Raw genomic sequence first — 15,297 nt, forward strand, 5'->3', positions numbered from 1 at the left:
CAGAGCTGCACAGCTCAGAACTTCAGGTAATGGAAATGGGCACCGTGTGTCTCCAGACTTGCGTATCTTTGGCCCAGGAGCAGAGGACATTTGGAGAAAAGGGCTCCATTCCATTTGCGTACATTCTCCCAACCTGCTTCCTGCCAGCCCACCTCCCTGCCTGGACTCTATCAAGTTGGAAGAAATTCCTTAATTCTCAAAGGCACAAACCAGTACCCCAAAAAGCACTGCCACAAGAGTGTACTCACATGTGCACACACATTTCTCCACACACACCTAACCCCTTTACCCACATGCTTGTACACACAACTCACCCTGCCCGCATTTCCTCACCCACAGGCACCGTCCTGGGCTCACCGCGGTCCTCTGGACCCTCACCCACCCACCTGGGTCAACATTTGCTCACTCTGACACCTTACTATCAGGCTTGCCAGGACACCAAACCGCTAACACCGAGTTCCCAATTATATGTCCATTTTCAGGAGGTAGAGGAGGGCGTGGGCTCGGATGGGGGTCACGGAGAGCAGGCGGCTCTGGGTGCGAGCATCCGGCGAAGGCCTGGCCTGGGGGAGGACTGGGGTGGGGGGCGAGCCAGCGCGCCGAGCGCCACCTAATCCAGCCGGAGCTCGCGGGCTGCGGGTGCATTTATCATCCCATTACTGTAACAAATCCGGGCTCCACTACATGAAAGGTAAAATGAATTACCGACGTTAAGCCGTCAATAAAGTCATTTCTGTAAATGGTGTCTCCAAAGGGCCGCCGCATTATTCAGCTGGCTTTATCAGCTGGCTGGAAATTACGTGGAGGAGCCGGGCCGCGCGGCGCGCGGGGCCGCTCACTTTGATTAAGCGTCTTGCCAGCACGATGTGACAGAGCTTTTGACCAGGGTTTTATTCACAGGCCTGTGATGAACGCCAAGCTGATCAGGCGGAATGAAGAGTAATTAAAACCTATAAATTATCTTCCGCAGCCCTTCTCGAGGCGTCTCCTGCAGGCGAGATAAGGCGTCGAGACCCTATTTACGGCGCTGAAAGGGACCGCAGCGCACAAAAGCTACGCGGCTAAATAGGATATTGATAGTGTCCTAATTAGAATTTAATTAAGTACCCACGCTCGCTTGCGGGATAAAGATTTCAATTTTGCGAACTTAAATATAAATAAAATCCCACCCCCATTTCGGGGAGAAAGGGTGGGGGCACCGGGAGATTTCGGGGAGCCCTTGGGTGTAGAACTGAGGAGGACCCGGGAGGTGCAGTTGGGGGGTGACCTGGGAGGTTTGTGTAGATCACGTCGGGCCTGCTTTAGCGCAGCGTTTCCGAAAGTGGTTCTCGCTGCCCCCGAGCCGCCGAGAAGGTCCAACTAGGAACTCTGAGAGCCCGAGTGTCGGAAGATCCTCGGCTGACCCGAAGATGCAGCCAGCTCTACGAACTCCCGCTCTCCACCAGCCCCTCTGAGAAACTTCGGCTAGTGCGGTGGTTCGGCTTACTGTGATTTTTTCGTTTTATTTTCTTCCTAACCCTCTGTGACTTTTCTGGGTACAGGGGATTATTCTGCATGTTTCCACTACACAACATTCCCAAAGAGATCCTTTCTCCGCTGTCCCAGTTAAGGATGGTGGTCAGAGCGAGAGGCTCGCTGGAGCTCCAAGACAACATCTCCGCGGAGGCCTCAGTTGCTGGAGTTTTTCCAGCTACTCTCGAACCGAAGGCTTCAGCACACAGTCGGCTCCTGGCCCTCCAAAAAGGCTCGGCAGACAAACCCCGCCGATGTCCAATGCCTCACTTTCCCCTACCCTGTCCTCGCAGTGGGGAAACTTCTGGGGTGCCTCGACCAGGAAACAGCGTAAAAGAGCCCAGCGACTGGAGATGAATCTCTGTGAGCGTGGGAGCGGCGGGAGCCCCTGCAGTTCCCCCCAAAGCCTGGGAAGAATATTCTGGGCTAGAGCGAGAGGCCTCCACGGAGTCAGGAGCAATCCTAGGAAAATGTGGGCCACCGGGGGAAACTCGCTGTCCAGCAGGCTAGGGCAAATACCTGGGGTGCAGTACTTTTATTTGTTTAATTTCACTTTGCAGGGAAATCTAACACGGAGGTTGCCCTGAGCCAAAAGCCGGGGTCTCGCGGGTATCCGCACCCTGACTCGCTTGGCCTAGGGGCCGATGGGACAGCTTCGACTCTGGAGGCCAGGAAAGGACTGGCGCTCGGGCTCTCTCGCGCCCTCTGGGCCTGGCCTTACGGCGGCAGGACAGCTCTTGGGGGTTGTGGAAGGTCCCACCAGGGAAAGGCATGGGTACGGATATCCCGGGAAGGACACGCAGTGCAGCCGGCCAGCATACACTACAGACCTTCAAACAGACGGTGCTAGCTAGGCGCAGCTGGCCTCGGGGTTTGCTATTTGTTAAAAATAAACTGCTCCTCTGAAAGTAACCAAATCTAGGTCTGTTTCACATCTCCGACCCTCCTCGTCTCCCCCCATCCCCCGTCCGCTACACACACACACACACACACACACACACACACACATACAGCATACAGGCACACCCCGACAGAGACAGCAACCTTTCACCCTTAATAACAGCAAGAAAAAGCCAGAGCAATAAAATAAAAGGCTGCTTCTTAAGCATGGGGGTTGCCAAAAGAGCCGATTCCCCTGCCTCCTGACCCTGCACCCGGCGCGCACGCAACCGTAACCCTGAATTTCTCCAACAAGTTGTTTATGGAGTTGCTTCCCTATTTGCCTACACCCCGAAATCCAACGCGGTCTATTTTGCCCGTTCCTCGGTCCTGGCCTGAAAGAGGGGGAGGGGCTCGGGTGCGGGTTGGGGAGGGCGGGCCGGACACGCGGGGCCCGCGCCGCGGCACCCCCTGTCCACCAGCGGCCGCCGCCCCCGGATTATTTATCCGCAAAGTCCCGCGCGCGCCTATTGGGCCGAGGCCCGGGTGTCAGCGCGAGTCCTGGCTCGCCATTGGCCCCGCACACGTGCGGCCCTGACTCACGTGCTTCCGGTTTGAAGGCAAAAAGTGTGCCTGGGTGATTTTTTTTTAAGCGAGAGAGTTTGAGCAAAGATCCGAGCTGTCAGAGATTTGAAAAAAAAAAAAAAAAAAAAAAAAAAAAAAAAAGGCAGCCCCGGCGCTGGCGGAGACGCGCTCTCCCTGCAAAAAAAGCAAAGGCGATTAAAGGCGCTGCCAGCCTCGCGCTCTGGGCACAGCTGAGCGTGACACTCGGGGAAGTCAAACCCCTCAGTACTGCCTAGGAAGATGGCTAGACTTTAAAGACTATTTTTTATCTTTAAGAAAAAAAATCTTGGAGATTTTCTTCTTTTTTATTGCTTTCTTTTTCCTTTCCTTTTTTTCCCCTCTCTTTTTGGCAGTGGCTTACTCCCCATTTAAAACAAATCATTGAATCTGGTTGCAGAAAGAAAAAAGAAATAGCCAAGTGTCTCCATATCTGGATGTCTACAAATTAGAGGGAGAGACAGCGAGATCTGCTCGATAAGAGCAAGCGATCCAGGCCAGGCGCCTGGGCTTTTCTTTCTGCACCCGCCCCGTGCCTTCGCTGGGGCTTCGCCGGCCTCCTTCCTCCGCGCACCCCCACGGGCCGCTGGCAAAGTGGGGTGGGGAGCGAGGCCGGGGGGGCGGGGGCCGGCGCGGCGGCCGAGGCGGCGGGGCGGCCGAGCATGGAAGAACAGCAGCCGGAACCTAAAAGTCAGCGCGACTCGGGCCTCGGCGCGGCGGCGGCAGTGGCGGCGGCGGCGGCCCCCGGCAGCCTCAGCCTGAACCTCAGCCCCGGCGCCAGCGGCAGCAGCGGCAGCGATGGAGACAGCGTGCCGGTGTCTCCGCAGCCCGCGCCCCCCTCGCCGCCCGCGGCGCCCTGCCTGCCGCCCCTGGCCCACCACCCGCATCTCCCCCCGCACCCCCCGCCCCCGCCGCCGCCGCCGCCGCCGCAGCAGCAGCATCTCGCGGCGCCTGCTCACCAGCCGCAGCCCGCGGCCCAGCTGCACCGCACCACCAACTTTTTCATCGACAACATCCTGAGGCCGGACTTCGGCTGCAAAAAGGAGCAGCCGCCGCCGCAGCTCCTGGTGGCGGCGGCGGCGGCGGCCGGAGGAGGCGCAGGAGGAGGTCGGGTCGACCGTGACAGAGGCCAGACCGGCGCAGGTAGAGACCCTGTCCACCCGCTGGGCACGAGGGCGCCAGGCGCCGCCTCACTCCTGTGCGCCCCGGACGCGAACTGTGGCCCACCCGACGGTTCCCCGCCAGCCACCGCCGGCGGAGCGGGTGCGTCCAAAGCTGGGAACCCGGCGGCGGCGGCGGCGGCGGCGGCGGCTGCGGCGGCCGTGGCAGCGGCAGCGGCAGCAGCAGCGGCCAAACCTTCGGACAGCGGCGGTGGCAGTGGAGGCGGCGTGGGGAGCCCGGGAGCGCAGGGTGCTAAGTACCCGGAGCACAGCAACCCGGCCATCCTGCTAATGGGCTCAGCCAACGGCGGGCCCGTAGTCAAAACTGACTCGCAGCAGCCCCTCGTGTGGCCCGCCTGGGTCTACTGCACGCGCTACTCGGATCGCCCGTCCTCCGGTGAGTACCCAGCCCCAGGCTGCGCGCCTTTCGGCTCCGCGGACGCCGCCCCTAGAACTCTTAGCCTCCGGGTTGGGGAGAGCATGCCGGATCTCCGGCGTTCTCTTTTCTCACACCTGCTTCCTCCTCCTTGACCTCGGTCCCAGTCACAGTCGAGCGTTGCACCCAGTTTTGCGCTCCTGGATTCTGCGGCCACCTCCCGGGAGCGGGAAGCTCGATCCTTCGGTTTTGAACTCCGAGCCCTTCCGGCCTTCTTTGGGTTTTACCTTTATTATTCTTAGGAAAGACACAGGCAGTCATTGCTTTTCCGTCCAGGGAAAGGGGGTTTTAGAATCAGCGAGAAGGTGGGCCTAGACATCTGGGTCTGAAATCCCGCCAGCCTCGTCCTGCGGAGGCCGAAATCGAGCAAAGCTGTGATTAGAGTAATCATCTTCACTTTGTGTTCTTACAGACACAAACACCATGTCGATATTTTCTGCGGAGAGCTCACTTGCATAGAGATAGATTTAAGGAGACACAGGGAGAGAGAGAAACGCGTCAGATCGCTGTCCCTCTTCCCCAGGCCGGGTAGCCAAGAGAGTGTGACCCGGGTGGGTGGAATTCAGGGAAGGGCGGTTGCCGAAACGGTGGGTGCCGAGAGCCCCTGGCCCCTGGCTTCCTAGAGCTGACAGACAGACAGTGGGAGAGAAGACAGGTCAGGCTCAGGTCAGAAAGCTGGGCCGAGGGCATGAGAGACCCCTCCGCCCCAGCTTCTGCGAAGCGCGCCTCGCACATCCTCCCGGCCCTGCCCCTTCCTTCTTTCACTCCTTCCTTTTGCACGTCTGCCAGAGAGCAGATTTCTGTCAGCCACAGGCCCGTTTTTCTCGATTTTCCTTCGGCCCTTTACCCACATACTCCTTGCGCTTCGAGAACCCCAAGCTGAGACCTACTGTGGGACAGCCGCTAGGCCCCGGGAGAGGAGGCTGAGGCCTGCCCGCCTCCCCGGACTGCAGCTCCCGGGAGACCGGTGGGCGCCACGAGGAGGGCAGCAGGGGTTCTTGGCCTCCGACTGGGGTTCCGGCCACCTGGGTCTGGCAAGAGGCCGGGCACGGCGGAGCGGTGCGCCGCTCTACTCTGGCTGGTCTCCGCCTCCCCACCGCTGCCGGCTGGGCGCGGATCGATGCGCGCTATCAGCCCCCGCCATCTCGAGCCCCGTTATTGACACGGGCTCCCTGAACCTCCGAAAAGCTGCTTTGATTGACTCGCCTGATGGATAGAGTGATTGAGCTGTCAGGGCGTGAGGCTCGGGCTGGCCAGGAGGCTACGATTTTATTACAAGTGTTCCTCCCTCTGCACGCGCGCGCGCACACACACACACACACACATACACACAACAACAACAACAACACTCTAACCACGTCCGGGACGCACAATGCGCAGCAGGGTCTTTCTGAGGATGTACACGTTTCCTGGGCCATCTCTGCTCGCTAGGCTAATGACTACACTAAATCAAGGCCTTCCTCCCGTCCCACCCCGCCTCCAGTGCCGTCTGCACCGGGCTCAGGAGTGGGCCTTGTCTTTGTTCTTGGTTGCTTTTCTTCTTACGAGCCTGGGAGGCAGGGTGCTGACTCCTTCCCCTGCATGGGCAGTTCAGGGAGACTAACCCCAGCCCAGACTTGCGGGGCGGCCAGGCCTGGACTCTTTTGTCACAGGACAGCTGGTGACCCCAGCGCTGGTCTGCCCCAGAAGCCAGCTGCCCAGTTTGCTCCTCTGTTGCTAGGTTTGGAGATGCCGGGGAAGACCCTCCTTCCAGACAGTTTTATAGGTTAACAGCCCTGACAGGGACTTCACTTGACTCAGGAAGCTCCCATAACCATGACAGGGCCCAGCAAGGAAACTCCAGGAGACTTGGGTGTGCAGGCTGATGGGCAGAGATGCAGGCTTTAGAGTCAGCCTCCTCTCTTTTCCCTTTTCTTTTCAGGGCTGGGCTCCATAGCAGCCCTCTTCGCAGACTAGGTTCTGAGGGCACTTCACTTTCCTAGGAAGGTTTCCTGTGGCCTCTTCCTATACCCATCTTAGAGGCAAAGCACAGATTTTTGTCGGGATTGTCCCACTCTCTGTGTCCCTCTGCCCGTTCTGCTCGTGGATAAAGAACCTTGCAAATAGGCGGGCAGGGAAAGCAGCTCTGGCTTGCTTTTGTTATTCAGTCTTCAATCCTGAAATTGCAGCTTCTGTGTCCAAAAGGGAGATGAGGGAGACGTGCCTGTGCTGCTTGCTGGGTGCAGGAATGGGGAGGGCCCTCTCTTTCTTACTGGCACCATCCAAGGGACAAAACAGAGAACTCAGGGGCCAGGGCACGTGGGTAAGGCATACAACCGGGTGAAGGCCTTTTCTCCCTTTTCAGGGAAACGGGTGGTCAACATCTTCCTGGGACCCTATAAAGGGCTTCATTTTAAGCCACAGGGACAGAATAGCAGGTCGACAGAGCAGATGCTGAATACTTTGGAGCGAGACAGGTCTCTCACAGCGCCCTCCCTATCCCCTTGTTTTCTGGAGTCAATAGCTACAAGCAGATGGGGTCTTGTTGTAGGTGTGTGGGTATAGGTGCGCTTCTGGAGGAGGGGGAGAGGATTGGCTTTCAGGCTGGCGATTTCCCCAGGGCAATCCTGTCCTAGTGTCTTTACTACTCCAGTGTTGAGCCTCTTTATTCTGGGACTGTGAAGACAGCAGGCCCCTGATCTCCAACTCTGGGTTGGGCCGGATGGAGCTCCAAATACCTCTCCATCTTGGACTCTGTGATTTAAGCCTATCACACGGCTCTCCTGTGCTGACCTGGGGTGTGGGTGCACACACAACTTCGGCCAACTTGCTTCCGTGACCCTTCGGGCATCCCAGAGGGGAACCCAGCGGCCCCAGCAGCCAGCCGATTGATATAGGGGCTAGCGGGCGAGGGGGATAGGTGGGGGGCGGCGGCAGCGGGGCCTCGGCTAGCGCCCAGGATGCGCGGGGCGCGATCCCCGCTCGGCTCCGCAATTCTCACGGCTTCCTCTGCCCTCTCCCCCCTCCCCTCTGCCCTCCTTCCCCACCTCCCACCCGGCCCTCTCCGCCGCTGCAGGTCCGCGCACCAGAAAGCTAAAGAAGAAGAAGAACGAGAAGGAAGACAAGCGGCCGCGGACGGCGTTCACGGCCGAGCAGCTGCAGAGACTCAAGGCGGAGTTCCAGGCGAACCGCTACATCACCGAGCAGCGGCGGCAGACCCTGGCCCAGGAGCTCAGCCTCAACGAGTCCCAGATCAAGATCTGGTTCCAGAACAAGCGCGCCAAGATCAAGAAAGCCACGGGCATCAAGAACGGCCTGGCGCTGCACCTCATGGCGCAGGGACTCTACAACCACTCAACCACTACGGTCCAGGACAAAGACGAGAGCGAGTAGCCGCCGCCGGCAGGGGCCGCGCGGTCCGGCCGCCGCGCCCGCGCCCCCTCCTGGTACCGCCACCGCCGCCTTGCCGGCCCCACGCCCGGGGAGAAATAATCAGCGCAAAGGAGGAGGAAGGGAACAACAGGGAAAAGAGAGAGAAAGGGGTCCCCAGGACGGAGAGTCGCGTTGGAACGAGACATTTTTCCAAAGGGAGAAAGACTCGGACAGGTGCTATCGAAAAATCAGATCAGTTCTCTCTTCACAGTATAAGGGACGAAACTGCGAACTCCTTAAAGCTCTATCTAGCCAAACCGCTTACGACCTTGTATATATTTAATTTCAGGTAAGGAAAAGAATTATGTGTAGCGATCTCTATTTGCTGGACTTTTTATTAATCTCCTTTATTATTATTGTTATAATTATTATAATTATTATAATTATTTTATCCCCCGCCTCCGCCTCGCTGCCCCCGGCCCAGTTTCGTTTTCTTTTGAATGTTACTGCTTCTCCGGTGCCTCCCGCCCCGCATCGCTGGCCCTCGTTTCTCTGGGACTTTTCTTTGTGTGCGTGAGAGTGTGCTTCCTCGCGTGTCTGCCCTTCTCCCGGCCCCCTCTGTCGGTCTGTCTGTCCTGCCCGCCACCCCTTTCGTTTTCCGGAGACTTGTTGAGAAATACGACCCCACAGACTGCGAGACTGAACCGCCGCTACAAGCCAAAGATTTTATTATGTTCAGAAACCTGTAGTCTGAAATAAAGTGTACACTGTGCTCACGAGCGGCTGGCGGCCCTCCTCTTTGCGGGCTGGGGAAGGGCGAGGGCGCAGGCACACGGCGGCCCGGCGCACAGCGCGCGCTCACCGGGCTGGGAGCCCCGGCGGCTCGGCCGGGCCTTAAGATCCATCACCACACAACGAATACGGGGCGCCAGGGGGGCGCGGTGGTTGGGGCGGCCCAGACCCGGGGATGGCCCGGGTTTGGAGGGCCTGGAGGGACACTCTTGGTCTCCGATCGCCTTCAAAGGATCCCAAAGGCCGGAAACCCCCAGTCCTGACTTCGGACACACTGCCGGGCTCTTGGGCTGCTTCCCGCGCAGAGCCAGGACCAGCCCGGCTGCAGCCTGCTCTGGTTCAACCTGCTTCTCGCTCCAGCTTGCTTCTTCTCTTTCTCTGTGTCTTTTTTTTTCTGATGCGAGTTTTTGCTGGAGGTTTTCTCCTCTAGAAGCAGAAGGCCTTCCCAGGGCGGGGCAGCGGTGAGGGGCTGCCTCCCCTCCTGAGCGAGGGGCGCCTCGGGGCTGCCTGGACTTCCCGCTCTTCGTTTGGAGAAGTGATTTCGTTGACGAAACGGCTGGTCGAGGGCGGCACACGAGCCTCGCGGGGCTCGGAGCTCCTGGCTCCGTAAAACCGGGAGAGGAGGCCCGGATGCTGGGAAGCTGTGCAGAGCGGCATCCCCTCGGTCAGCTGCCGGGATCGCTCTGCGCCGCGACCTCCGACGTGGGCACAGGCCTGACTCGCCCCTAACTCAAAGCCTAAGCAGGGTCCCTTTCACAATCCCAACAAAGCCTGGCTTGCTTTCTGACCGAGAGGGGCGCAGACACACGCCCCCCGGACCCCCAGGGCCCCGGACTTCATAGAGGGAAATGTCTGGACACTTGCCCCAGACCCTTGTGCCTAGCCTTCTTGGGTAGCCACTGGACCCCGCCATTCAGGCAGTAGGGGGAGGAAGGGGAGGTCCCTTCTTATCTCCCTTTGGTCCAGGATCTTTTTTGAATGGTAAATTCTGTTCTCTCCGCTTTCCCCTGTCTTCTGTAGTATGTATGTATGTACCTGTACTCGTGTGGCCAGATACGTAGGTGTCCCGAAAACCTCATGTGTATATGTGATCACGTGTAGATAGATATTGGTGCATCTGAGTACCCCACGGGGTTTTGTGTATTCCTGCATGTGTGAGCATTATGCGACTGGGTGTTCACGTCTCTGTAATTAGATGCACACTTGGATGTTTGTGAGTCCACAGTGTGTGTGCATGTGCTTATTTGTGTTTGCAGGTGTGTTTGTGCACACATGGGAACTCTGCTTCTGTGCTCTTCCCTTGAGTTTCTTTCCTGTTTGTTGGATTGATTTTGTGAGAAGTGGGAATGACCAGTCAGTCTGCCTTTTTACTTGAAAAATTCCCCCTGATTTGGGCCTATGTCTGGGGGAAGTGACAGTGCTAGGTGCCAGGTCTAGGAAGCCAAAGGACCGTTGAAGTCCCTGCTTAAGGGCTTGGGGGGTTGGGGGTCAGGGACCTGAAGTTGGAGAGCATATTTGACCTTGCCATGGGTTCCCAACTTTACTGCAGTAAATCTCTTTCTTCTATTCCTTTCACACCTTTCTGGGGTGTGTGGAGTAACCTCTGCACATAATAGGTGCTCACCCAATCCTTGAGTGAAGAGTTGGAAGCAGTGAGGTGGGCCCTTCCCTGGGGATGTCCCAGGTGAGTTGTTTTCTAGTGGCTGGAAGTACATCCTTTGCTTTTCTCGGGGAGGAGGATGCCGGGGAGGAGCCTGGAATCTCCAAGCTCTCCAGGGTTTTGGGTTAGGGGGTCTGAGACCTGAGGCCCAGGGTACCCCTTCCCGAATCCAGACAGCTCAGAATATCAAGAAGTTTCCTGGCCACATCCAGATACGATGTTGGGGGTGCCCAGTTCTACAGAGAAGCTGACTGTTCTGAATGCCTGGAAACTGGGCTGCCCTTTCTTCTCCCCTCCTCAATGTGGCCCCTTAGGGTACCTACGCCCCTCAAGATCACTAGATCCAGAGCCTGGCGCAGGGGCCAACTTGAGCAGCAACTCCAAGAAGCATCCTGTTCCTTGAGGCTCCTCTTTATCTCTAGCAAGAGATCAAAGCCAAGAGTTCTCCCTCTTCACCCTGGGGAAGAGGGAGGAGGTGGTCACCTCTCCCCACAATTATATTAGTAAAGGGTATAGATGTGTCATTATTATGTAATTTGATTTCTGGCCCATTATCTCCTTTTATCTTCCAATCTCTATGGGTAAATAGAGTTTTCTTCATTTTTCAGAGGAGGAAACTGAAGCTCTGAGAACTTAAACATTTGGTCCATGCCTCCTCTGTGCCTCTGTGTCTTCCTCTTTGTCACATCTGCTCATTACAACTGCCTTTTTCTCAGAAATCTGAGCAAGGCCCTGAAGTCGTCGTCCAGAATGACTTTCCTATCTTCTCTCACTCTTCCCTTTCCCCACTGGAAAATCCTCCTGATTGGGGCGGAGACGAGGGAAGGAGGACTCTGGTCATATCTCTTTTCGTGCACCCCTGCTAAAAAAAGAAAGTAATAATAAACATAAACAGGCATCGATTTCTCTGATTTATGGGGCTGGCTTAGCCAGCTGCCGGTGTATTAAAGTCTGGGGCTGCATCAAGATAAATACTGGCGTGTGCTATCCCAACTTCCTCATTTTCTACCTTTTTTTTTTTTAAGATTGGATTGAACCATAAACTTAAATCTTCCTCAGCCCAGGAGGAAATACACACTAGCCAAGTCTAAACAGTATTGATCCCTGGCTCTTTCTGAGGGCAAAGGTCTCTGTTTTCTTCCTGGAAACTCCCTTTCCTTTGGTAGGGTCGAGAGGAGGATGAGTGGATGGGGGTGGACTAAAGAAGGGGTGTTTGGGTGTGTGGGGCTGCGTCGTAGGTCTGTGTTAGCTTGTGCGTTTGTGTGTCATGTTGTGTGTGGCCATTCACATAGGGGTGGTGTTGAGTACATTTATTTGCGCTTGGGATGTGGAAGTGTGTGTTTTGAGTGTGGCGGTGCCGATAGTGATTGTTTGGTGTTTGTGGGTGTGTGTATATATGCCCAGTTCTCTGGCCCTCTAGGCCAGGCAGCCCAGGGTACAGAGAAAGAGTCGCCTGCTAGCTTACCCCCTACCTGTCCCTCACAGCCCTGTCACCTGTGACGGGGCTTCCAGAGATGATATCACCAGGGAAGCCACTGTGCCCCAATGCCCTCAGTAAAAGGGCCTAACTGCAGGGGTAGGGGTGAACCTGGCTGACTCTCAGAGGCCGAGGCCAAGGCCAGGGTCAGGGAGGCCCTCCCCAGACTCCTTGCCCCGTGAAGGTGTCTGCCTGGGGGGTGGGGCATCAGTTCCTCCAAAGGTGTCCTTGCTTTTCCTCTTCTTGAAAGCCATTCCTCTGGCAATATAAGCACCCCCTGAAGCAGCCCTCTCCTAGCTTTGCCTCACAGCCTGGGGCCCGTTTAATCTGGATGTCACCATGGGTTACATTGGAAATCCTGTTCACTCCATCTGGAGGGAGGTGGCAAAGTACTGCTCCAACCCTCATCACCCCCGCCTGGGACTTCTGCTGTCTCTCGCTTTGAACCCAGGTGAAAGGGCTCTGGAAACCTGTGGAAAGGGGCAGGGTTGGGGACTCTACCAGCCCCCCACTCCTCCCCAAATGACTTAGGCCAGTCACCTAATGCAGTTCCATTGTTGGAGGGGTCCTGCAGGGATTCTTGAATAAAAGGTCTCATTTAACTAGGGTGCAGGTGGGGGACGGGGGGGGGGGATGGGAGGGAGTGGAAGGGTAGGATCTGGGAGGGAAAGTGCCTTTCAGGGTGTGAGAGCCTACAGGAAGTGAGAGGCAAAATCCTCACATCTCCTCTGAGTCCAGTAAGAGCCTCAGTGTGTCACTGAGCGGTAGTACCAATGCACACGCAGCCACACAGAATACGTGCACACACTTCCGCCCATCCAGGTGCACAGAAATGCACTCACTCGTGTGTATACACGTACACATATGTAAAATATGTACACATATACAAACAAGTATCCATGGGCTGATACCTAGAGCTGATGTACAGAGGTGGGTTCCTAGCAAGCACATGGCCATTGCCCGGGTAGAAGTTTCTGGCACATATTTGTACATGGTCTAGGAATACACCTGCTGGTGTCCAATATACACCTGCATGCCCCAGCTGGTGGGCTTTGCTCCTAGCCAGTGCAGGGACATCGTTCCCAGGGCTGGGGACATACCTGCTTGCCCCCTCCTTTCCGTGGAGGCCACCAGGGAGATCTGGGGCTGAAGTGGGTGGATTGATTGTATGCGGGTGGAAAGACTGGGGCCAAGGCAGCCCTTTCCTCTCCCCAGAGATAGCTGTGGCTGGCTGACTCTGGGCTCAGACACACATACGCTGCTACACCTGACTCCATCCCTCCCTCCCGCCTACACCTGCAACTTCCCAGGTGTACCTCCTGGGGGTGGAGCAGGTCCAGAGAAGGAGAGGCCAGACTTCCGAAACTGATTTCTCAGAGATCTGGGCAAGTCCTGGCCTATTACAATTTGCTCCTTGAGCTTGCTTCTGAACGCAGCCTCTCCCAGAGATACCCACTCTGGAGGTGGAGTGGGTCCCTCCAGTCTGGAATTCCGATCTATGGTGTGGGTTGCTGTGAGGACATTTGGGACGATTGCAGGTTGCAATAATAGAAGACTCTGGGTCCGCAGAAAAGCAGAGATTCACTGTGGGTGCTCAGACGCACACATCTTATTCTGAAGAGAGGGTTCAGATCCACCGCTCCAGACTCAGGTTTTGGCTACAGGGGAATGGGGTGAGGGGAAGAGCGCTGTGCAGGGGGGAAGCAGTGAGCACAAGCCTCCCCACTCCTCAACTCTGCCAGGGGATGGGGTATAAACGCCAGCAACCTTTTAGGGATTAACAGCCACCAGAAGATTCCTCCGAGGTCCCACTGCCACGCAAGCACAAGGGTGGTGGGAAGCGCCATCTCGGCTGTGCTCAGCCCCTCCTGTGGTTGCCGGAAGACCTCGACTGCTGGCACCCCAGGAACAGCAATTACAGCGCAGAGGGGAGGAGACCCCTGTGGGTAAGATGGAAGGAACCCAAAGAAGAGAGGGACCCAGTGGTATTTAAAATTCGTCAATGACCACTGCGAGAGTGGTCTAGGGCCCTGACAGAGGCCAACCAATTCTGGCAGAAAGGCCCACAGTTGTGCCATCCGATGAAGCCAACGCAGTGGGGAACTTGACCGATAAAGTTCTGCTGCTGCTCCGCGTCTGCATGGGGCTGGAGTGAGGCGGCCGTTAAGAGTCCCAATATCATCCGAGCTGAATATAATATAGATACTGAAGAAAACTAAAGCAAGTGCCAGCAGGCACCTCTGCAGGTCCCTCCCTGCCCAACACCCCCCTCCCCCTGCCACTTCCACGTGCAGGACTTGTCCATTTGTTAGGGTAGAGGCAATTCAGAAGATGACACTCCCAGAAATTTAAAAATAATAATAACATAAGCGCTATTTACTGAGAGCCAACGTCGCACATTGCTAGTAGCCATGTGACACAATTCCACCTCACACACTTCTTTGAGACGGATAGTATCATCCCCATTTTACAGATAAGAAAAATGAGGTCCAAGGTCACGCCAAACCACATTGAAGCTTACGCTGTAATTATATGTCATAAAATTCCAGGACGATTTCCACGGCGCACTATCAAGTTTCCGCAGTAAGGAAACTTCGGCACAAGGTAGGGAGAGGCATGGATTTGGGTTAAGGACTATTCTCTCTCTTCTGGAATCTTACGTAGGACTAGTCCTCAGCCCTCCCCCCCCTCCCTCAAGCTAGTAACTCAGGTCCGAATTCCTGCTCTCAAACCCCACGCCAGCCGGCTGGGTCTCAAGTTAGGCTCCTAGGAGGTTCCCATCTTCTCCCCATTAGGATGACCCCCTCCACCCACCATCAGCAGTGCCCACCCTCACGCCCTCCTCTCCCCCCTGAGGCCAGGCTGGGCCAGCTGACGCAGCCCTCCCCGGGCGTCTCGTCCTTTGGTCTTACTCCAGCCGGGCTGCAACTGCCTGGGCCCAGCGCGGTCCGCGGAGGGCGCTTCGCAGATGCACTTCCGGTCAGCGCAGCGACGGCTGTAGGCCCGGACTGCCCCGGCCAGTCGAGTCGGGCTGGAGATCGGGGCGCATCTGGGGCTTGCCCTCCCTCTAGAAACCGCGAAACCCCAATTCTGCTGTTCAGGCGCGGGGCACGGGTCCTGCCCACCGGCTCGTTGGCCACGCCGAGGGGAAGGCCGCCCCGGCAGCTTACTCGCGCCGGGCTCCTGGCCGTGGACAGGGACCCGCGCTCCGGCCGCGGCCTCCGACGCTCCCCGATTGCCCGCCCGGGTTCTCTCAAGCGACTGTCTTTGTACAGTTTCGATTTGTGTCTAGGCCGGGTTCGCTTTCCTTTCGGTCATTTCCTAGGGGCTTCCCGGCCTCTGGGTTCCTCCTGGCCCTCTGCTCCAGGGTTTCCGTTTTCGCTCCAGAGGCTGCCCTCCTGCGGCCAAC

At 57.0% G+C, this 15,297-nt stretch overlaps 1 protein-coding gene across 1 annotated transcript; it reads left to right on the forward strand.

The window, feature by feature from the left end:
* Positions 1–3,110: 3,110 nt before the first annotated feature.
* Positions 3,111–8,735, forward strand: EN1 (engrailed homeobox 1). The gene is made up of 2 exons (XM_060106566.1): positions 3,111–4,569; positions 7,664–8,735. Exons 1-2 carry the CDS (start codon positions 3,675–3,677, stop codon positions 7,978–7,980), a joined length of 1,212 nt encoding a protein of 403 aa, XP_059962549.1. The 5' UTR covers positions 3,111–3,674; the 3' UTR covers positions 7,981–8,735.
* Positions 8,736–15,297: the final 6,562 nt, after the last annotated feature.

The sequence above is a fragment of the Mesoplodon densirostris genome, chromosome 8 (assembly GCF_025265405.1).
Source record: "Mesoplodon densirostris isolate mMesDen1 chromosome 8, mMesDen1 primary haplotype, whole genome shotgun sequence".
NCBI classification, from domain to species: domain Eukaryota; kingdom Metazoa; phylum Chordata; class Mammalia; order Artiodactyla; family Ziphiidae; genus Mesoplodon; species Mesoplodon densirostris.